At 32.2% G+C, this 7,973-nt stretch overlaps 2 protein-coding genes across 5 annotated transcripts; one reads left to right on the top strand and one right to left on the bottom strand.

Moving 5' to 3' along the window:
• Positions 1 to 5: 5 nt before the first annotated feature.
• On the top strand, positions 6 to 3,069 carry LOC131176538 (uncharacterized; the record flags this gene model as incomplete). 4 transcript variants are annotated; one of them, XM_058141583.1, is given in 4 exon segments in its annotated part: positions 6 to 500; positions 1,082 to 1,489; positions 2,479 to 2,596; positions 2,747 to 3,069. In XM_058141583.1, coding segments are annotated over 3 exon segments (933 nt in total), but the record flags the coding sequence as incomplete, so codon positions are not given.
• Positions 3,070 to 4,799: 1,730 nt separating this feature from the next.
• On the bottom strand, positions 4,800 to 6,638 carry LOC131168746 (RING-H2 finger protein ATL54-like). The gene is made up of 2 exons (XM_058141579.1): positions 5,219 to 6,638; positions 4,800 to 5,091 (listed from the first exon to the last, which is right to left on the bottom strand). The coding sequence occupies exon 1, from the start codon at positions 6,511 to 6,513 to the stop codon at positions 5,233 to 5,235; it is 1,281 nt and encodes a 426-aa protein (XP_057997562.1). The 5' UTR covers positions 6,514 to 6,638; the 3' UTR covers positions 4,800 to 5,091; positions 5,219 to 5,232.
• Positions 6,639 to 7,973: the final 1,335 nt, after the last annotated feature.

Genomic DNA, 7,973 nt, shown 5'->3' with positions numbered 1-7,973 from the left:
TACAGGATATCCTATGCATGGACAAGACTGGTACACTCACCATGAACCGTGCAATTGTGGTTAATCATCTTGACAGTTGGGGTTCACCAAATGAAGAAGTTTTACGCTTTGCTTTCCTTAACTCATACTTCAAGACTGATCAAAAGTATCCTCTAGATGATGCAATTTTGGCATTTGTGTACACAAATGGATACAGATTCAAACCATCCAAGTATAGAAAAATAGATGAGATCCCTTTTGATTTTATACGAGCAGTATCAGTTATTTTGGAAACTGGATACAATGCAGAAGGCAGAAATCTCCAAGCTCTTGAGAGGATCATGATAACCAAGGGAGCATTGGAAGAAATAATGAAAGCTTGTTCTTTCATTGACCATGTTGTTAGGGGCACCATGACCACTTTCTCTTCAGAAGACTATCGTAGGATTCTAAATATGGGAGAAGAATTCAGCAACCAGGGGTTGAGGATTATAGGAGTTGCAATGAAAAGGCTAGAAATGGTATTTCTGAATAATTATTTTTGGGCTCAATTCTTCTATCTTAACTATTTGCTATATCATGTTATGCCTTCTTATCGTTTCCATGTTTCATAAGCCAGGTTAACTTCATGAAAAATAAACCCTTGTATCATCACTTTTCTCAGTACACAGTACTTGCTTCATCCATAATTAACAGGCTAAAAATTATTTATTAAACAGTCCATCTCATTCTATTTTCTTGCCAATTGGTCCTTTCTACTGTTTCCTGAACTGAAAGCCCTTTGATTCAAGTTTAACACTATCATTCTCATGGAAGTACTATTTTTCATGGTAGTTTTGGCTGTTTCAAATCATTTTACACCCGGTCACATTGCAAAATGTTTGTTAGTATCATAGCATTAGAACACGAAGTTGGCTACCTTTAGGATGATACACATTGCAGATCATCATGTAGAATAAGATGACAACACTTTGCATGCTATATAAGATTTTGGAATTTGTTTCCAATATCCAACTCCAACTAGATTGGGATCAAGGCCTGACTGAGTTGAATTTGAGCTAAGTTGTTCTCTTACGTTACAGTTTTATTTGCAATGTTGCAGGAAAGAAGTGATCCTAACAACATAGTTGATGAGTTCATTGAATCAGACATGGTCTTCCTTGGTGTAATTACATTCTTTGACCCACCAAAGGACTCAGCAAAGCAAGCTTTGTGGAGGCTGGCTGAGAAGGGAGTCAAAGCAAAAGTATTAACAGGCGACTCACTATCCCTGGCAGTAAGAATATGTGAAGAACTTGGCATTAGAACCACCAATGTAACAACAGGACCTGACCTTGAGCAACTCAATCAGGATGACTTTCATGAGACTGTTAAAAGAGCAACAGTACTTGCTCGGCTCACCCCAACACAGAAACTCCGTGTGGTGCAATCCTTGCAAGCAGTTGGCGACCATGTAGTTGGATTCCTGGGAGATGGGATTAATGACTCGCTTGCTATAGATGCTGCCAATGTAGGTATCTCTGTTGACTCGGGAGCTTCAGTTGCAAAAGACTATGCTGACATCATCTTACTAGAGAAAGATCTTAATGTTCTTGTTGATGGAGTTGAACATGGCCGTCTTACTTTTGGTAACACCATGAAGTACATTAAAATGTCAGTTGTTGCCAATGTAGGGGGTGTTCTTTCACTCCTCATTGCAACTCTGATGCTAGGGTTTGAGCCAGTGACTCCAAGGCAGCTCCTTACTCAAACCTTTTTGTATAGTGTTGGTCAAATCGCAATTCCATGGGACAAGTTGGAGGATGATTATGTGAAAATACCGCAGAAATGGTCTGAGAAAGGCTTACCCATGTTCATATTATGGAATGGTCCGCTGTGTACTATATGTGATATAGCAAACCTTCTATTCCTATGCTTCTATTATGCGAACAACAATGGATCTTATGACAAATTCTTCCATTCTGCATGGTTCATTGAAGGGCTTCTGATGCAAACTCTAATTTTCCACTTAATCCGGACAGAGAAAATCCCTTTTATTCAGGAGATTGCCTCATGGCCAGTGCTCTGTTCAACAGTTGTTATTTCTGCCGTGGGAATTGCAATTCCATTCACAGTAGTTGGAGAAGTCATGGGATTCACTGGTCTGCCAATTTCATATTTTGGATTTTTGGTTTTGCTTTTTTTAGGATATTTTTCACTTGGCCAAGTGTTGAAGAGAGTTTACATTTTGATTTACAGAAAATGGCTTTAGATAACAGTATAAACTCATGCAAGAAAAGACATTGCACAAGAAGGTGCTAGGAGGAGAGAACTTTCCTTTGTATATTATTGAAGATAAGCATAAAAAATGTAGCTTCCATGTTTATACAGGACCATTAACATTTCCTATAACAATATTATTGAACCTGCAAATTTGCAGTATGAATGATTTCATGGAGTGGTTTGACCCCGTTAACAGTTTACATATGATCATTTGATCATTGCTGTGAAAATGTGCAGATCTCTGAAATAGGGATCAAGCTCTTATGAAAAGTGTGCTGGTGATCAACTTGGAAGTGAAAGATAACCACGAGAAGGAAGCACTGGAGTTCGACTTGCTTTAGATCTGTGCCAAGAGGTGAGATTGCTTGCCTCATACCGGTAATATCTGTTGCCACAAATTTTTATTATTCTATAAAAAGAACTGCAAATGTTTATTTTTATTATTTTGATCTGTTGCCATCTTATAGATTTTGGATTTATAATTTGTATTTACAGATTGAAGCAGCTGAATTCTATTGATGAGATTATAGTCCCAATTGAGACAAAGCACAGACGGAAGGTTTTATATAGCAATCTCCTTCTATTGAAGATAACACTTTTAGTCTATGATTAACAGCCTTCTTCTTCTTCTTCTTCTTCTTCTTCTTCTTCTTCTTATTATTATTATTATGTAAAGTTGTACAATGTTGTTCCAACATAATTTGAAGAATTTTATTTCATTCTTTGTATTGGGGTTATTGAGGTCGATTACAGGAATCAGTCTCTGGAAATTTGTAGATTGTACGGCTCTATTTTACTAAACCATTATAAATTTGTAGTGTATCATCATGGCTAGTATCATTTCTATCAGCACCATTAATAACAACGCAACTACTCTCTTATAGATTCACCCCTCATGCCACTATTGCATATACTATTAGTGGAAAATTTTTCTTGTTCTTGCTTAGACTCATTCATTATAGATTCAAAATAAATTCATGTAAAACCCATGTATTTAATAATAAACTCATCATATATCTTATCACTATTATACTAATACTAATAATTTAATCATTATATCTTAAAAAAAATATCTCAATTTAATCATGCATTTTCAACATGAAATTGATTAACTTTGCATTAAAATGAAATTTTATTTTTATGAAAAACAAATTTAAAAAAGTTCATCTAGAGTGCCTTGGGAAATTGGTTAAATCAATTCAAAAGGATTTTAATGTATGCTAAATAGACATTTATAGGAATAGAAGTTGACGGAGTTTTACGCGTCGAGTTAAAAATAAGGGATAATGGTATAAAGGAAATAATTCACTTAATATCCATATTGTTAGGATTAAAGCTCTGATACACTTATTATTAGTGTTTTAATCCCACTTGTTTGGGAAACACCACTGTTTAAACAGTGGAAATTAAATATTGTAAACATAATTAATAAAATGATACACAAAATATTAATGTGGATCACTCTTAATTTTGGACTACAATGTTAATGTGGTTTACTCTTAATTTTGGACTATTTTCATAGATCAAAAGTTTTTACAAATAAAATTTATCAAAAAAAAAAAATAGTGACATTGTTTTTCAAAATACTCAATAATTTTTTCATTATTTTTATTACTTTTATTTTTAGCAGACTTTCATAAAAACTTACATAAACTCTCTTATAATTTTTTCAAACTTACAAATTTTAAATTTCCCTTATTGAAGAAGGTTGAGCTTTTACTTATTTACAAGCCAGGATTACGAATTCAATTTGAATTCCTTAAGTTACGTGCTAACAATTTTTTAAATAATTATAAATATATGTCAATCCCGAATCATATCTTGCCGATTTTAGCAGTAGCTGTAAAACTTAGCCCTTAAACGTTGGCCATCTTAGGGCTTAAGCCACTTGCAATAGGTGGGTGCCCTCCATTTGGAGGGACCAGCTCAACACTTGTTTTGAGGATTTGTTGTCCATCAAAACACAAGTCTTACATGTAAATTTAGTGTCAAAATGACAATGTTTTTGGATTTATTTGACTTATTTTGAGAATTAAATTCGAGGGATTTTATAATTTTAAAAGCCATTCATATACCATTGATAGTAAAATCATTATTACACCCTTACACAAGTAAAAATTTCGATCTAGACTAGTTGTTGGCAAGAGCTTCCCCAGAATTCACCAGGTTAATGCTTTCTTTCAGATTTAATGAGGCCAATTGACAATTGTGCTAAATGATTTGATTGAGAATGTTTGGTAAACCATAATGGAATATAATGAAATGAAATTTCTGTTCACTGCTTCAATGAATTTTATTTGATTATATTCTATCAAGCCTTATTAAATAGTAAGTCCTGGAGTGGGTTTATCTATTTTTTTGAGATCTGGACTTATAAGAGTTAGCGTATCCTGATAAAAGTACTATGATTTTACTAAAAAATGAACCAATGTGTGCGTATTTATTTTCATTAAAAAAAATATACATACAAGTGCAATTTGAAGCAAGGACCATATATTAAAGCAAGATGAGCAAGCATTTGTAGGAAAGCCAAGATGAACAAGCAAATTCTCTATGTATTAGCATAAAAAAAACATATCAATTTATTTATAGAAACTCTTTAATAGACAAAAAGAAGGAAAATCATGAATAATAAGAAGCTATGTCCAGTTCTGAAACTACAATTTCCTTTTATAATTTATAATGCATCCTTCACTCTAATGTTAACTGCAATAACTAAAGCCAATTTAATATCCACCAAAAGAGCAAGAGTTGCTCAGGCCAGCATGCATCTCCACGTGAAAAGCTTGAAATTTGTTGCAGAAACACTTCTTCCCAGCTTGAAATGTTTATTTTTTTTGTGCTAGATTCCTATAATTTTTTTTAGAAGAGCGCATCTCATTATTTGTATGCACTTGATGCAAAAATAAATATATAAAAATATATATGGGCTCATCTTTGAGAATGTTTGTAATTCTTGATTATGCAGTTAACTAACCTGAAAAGAAAGCTTTATGCTTCCAAGGGAAAGATTGAGTCCTGGCTTCTGCTATGCCTGGATGCTGCTGATGACTTGCCACTAGATCTAGATGAAAAGGACCTTTTCATTGAAATTGGTCCCTTTTGCAATGCATGCCCTATTGAAGAACTTTTCATCAGTTTCCCAAAGCTTGAAGTCCCACTACTCCCACGCTTTGAAACATTTTTTGAATTCGAGTACTTCAGTTGCAATATTTGATTATCCAAGTTTTCTTGATGTTTGCCAGGCAAAAAATTAGCCACAGCATTGTAAATTGCTGTGGCAGAAGAGGAATCCATTGACAGAGACCTCCTCATAGGTTGCATTTCTGCCTCCGCTGTCTGTGAACTGTCAACTAAATCACTTTGTACCCGAGAATGATTCCCCAAAACAGATGGATTCAGATTCATCTTTGAGTTTCCTGAATTTGCTTCGTCTTTAATAGGTAATGCGCAATTCATATCAACTACGCTTCTCACTTCACTAGTTCCGTCTTCTCCAAACTGCTGATTGCTTACCAATCCACTGCTATTCTCAAAATTCTCCATCTGGGGTTCTCCCCTTGAACTCAGATCACTTGAAGTAGGCACTGATAAATCTACCTGAACATTAAAGTTATCACAGACTATAGGTGCGCGGCATAAAGGGCAATTCTTGTGTGATCTTAACCAAGTGTCAATACAAGGTATGTGAAAAGCATGACTACACTTTGGCAAGAGCCTAAGACTCTCATCGTCTTGAAACTCATTCAAGCAAACAGAGCACTCTGTACCTTCTATCAACCCTTCATCTTTTTTGTACTTAAAGACTGCAATGGAATCGATAACAGCTTGCTGGAGACCGATGCTGTTGATGAACCATATAGGGTGGATGATTTCTGGTCCTTGGTCTTCATCGAGAAAGTCATCTTGGGTGCCAAAAAATAGAGGTGAACCACTTCTTGAGCTTCTTGAAATTCTCTGCCTAGAGTAGCGAGCCCTTAAAAATGGACATAAGATGCAAACAAGAAATGCAGCACCAATCAAACAAATCATGATTATCATGCTGGTTAAGATCATATGATTTCGAGTTTCATTATTCGGATGAGGCAGTAGTAGCGGCCGTACTGGAGGTAGTGGTGGTGGTGATTTTCCAATATTGCCTATACAAATATTTAAACAGAATTGGATACAAGAATCATCACACTTGGCATCATGATTGCTAGGATTACACTGAGCACTACAATTGGCGATCATGTTTGGTGAAATTCTAATTTTGGTATGAGAAAGATCCATTTCAGAGAAACAGAGGGAACCATAAAGCGCTTGAAATTGAGCTTGTGGGTATGAGGAATTCTGAAGGGAAAATGTTAAAGAGTAGGTCCATTTTTTACTTTGATCCACAACCTGTGGCCTTGAATTGATGCAGATGGAGACTTTTGGCCAGTTTTCCACAAAGCTTTACAGAGGCAGCAGAAAATTTCGCTTTCATTTAGAAGAAAAGGGATTGTGGGCACTTACTAGGTTACTTCCAACTCTTATTTGATTGGTTTAGCATAGCGAGTCAATGGACCTGGCGGGTCATTTACGCGTAAACTTTATTATGCGTTGAATTTTGTTTTATTTTTCTTCCATGTTCATCGGTTGATTCAAGTTGGTATGACACGCTTGGCTAAATTGAGGGTAACGAAACGCTTGGCTAAATTGAGGGTAACGAAATATGGGCATGGTGGGTAATATTAGCGATTTTTGTATATCTTAATTATTTTATTAGTTATTTATATAATAATTTAAGAATTTGATAAAAATAATAATTAATTAATTATTAAATATAAAAATAATAATATTATTTTATTAATCATCTCTTCAATTTTTAAAAATTAAGAAATTAACTTTTAAGTAAATTATTCTTTCAACTTTTAAATATTAATAATAAATATTATGTTACATAATAATATAATTAAAAGAATTAATATAATATTATATTAAAAATTATTATTGTATTAAATTATAAATATAATTATTAAATTCAATTTAAATTAATTAATTAAATTAATAAATTTACCCAAAATTAGTTGGAGTATATAATTTAATTGGAATTGATGTGATTTGACTATATATATATATATATATAACAAGAGAATTTAAACTTAAAATTTCTTAAGAAGTTTTTAAAATTTTTAAAATTATAAATAATTATTGAGCTAACTTAATAAATTTATATTTTTTATTTTAAAAAATATATATTATTTTATTTTTTTAACATATAATTAATATTTTGTAAATATTAAAAGATAATTACACGTTTATATGCTTTTTATGTTATTATTTATAAATATTAAAAAAAATGTTAAATAAAAATGTCTATAATTGAATATTTTTATAGAAAATTTAAAGGTTTAATATGTAAATATAACCTAATTAATAATTTAAAGTTTGATTTTAAATAATTGAAAAATAATTAATTAGTTTTATTAATTTATTTATATTAATTTATATATATTTGATTTTTTTTAATGATCAACTAGTTCAATCATTGATTCATCGCTGGTTTAACTATTGATTTACTTTTTCCACAAGGGTTATCTCTAAACTAGATTTAATAACATTGAATATAGTTACATTATTTAATTATACTGTATTTTAATATATTTTAAATATAAATTTAATTTTAATTTCGCTTATTCAAAAGTTTAGTTAAAAGAAAAACATATTTATTTTTTATGATCTCATTATATTTTAAATTTAATTTTTAT

This window comes from Hevea brasiliensis, unplaced genomic scaffold, assembly GCF_030052815.1.
Source record: "Hevea brasiliensis isolate MT/VB/25A 57/8 unplaced genomic scaffold, ASM3005281v1 Scaf154, whole genome shotgun sequence".
Classification (NCBI taxonomy): Eukaryota; Viridiplantae; Streptophyta; class Magnoliopsida; order Malpighiales; family Euphorbiaceae; genus Hevea; species Hevea brasiliensis.
This window is presented reverse-complemented; position numbering and strand designations above follow the sequence as displayed.

Excerpts from the sequence above, each read along its gene's own strand:
- LOC131168746 (XM_058141579.1), bottom strand. The coding sequence starts at position 6,513 with ATGGATCTTTCTCATACCAAAATTAGAATTTCACCAAACATGATCGCC.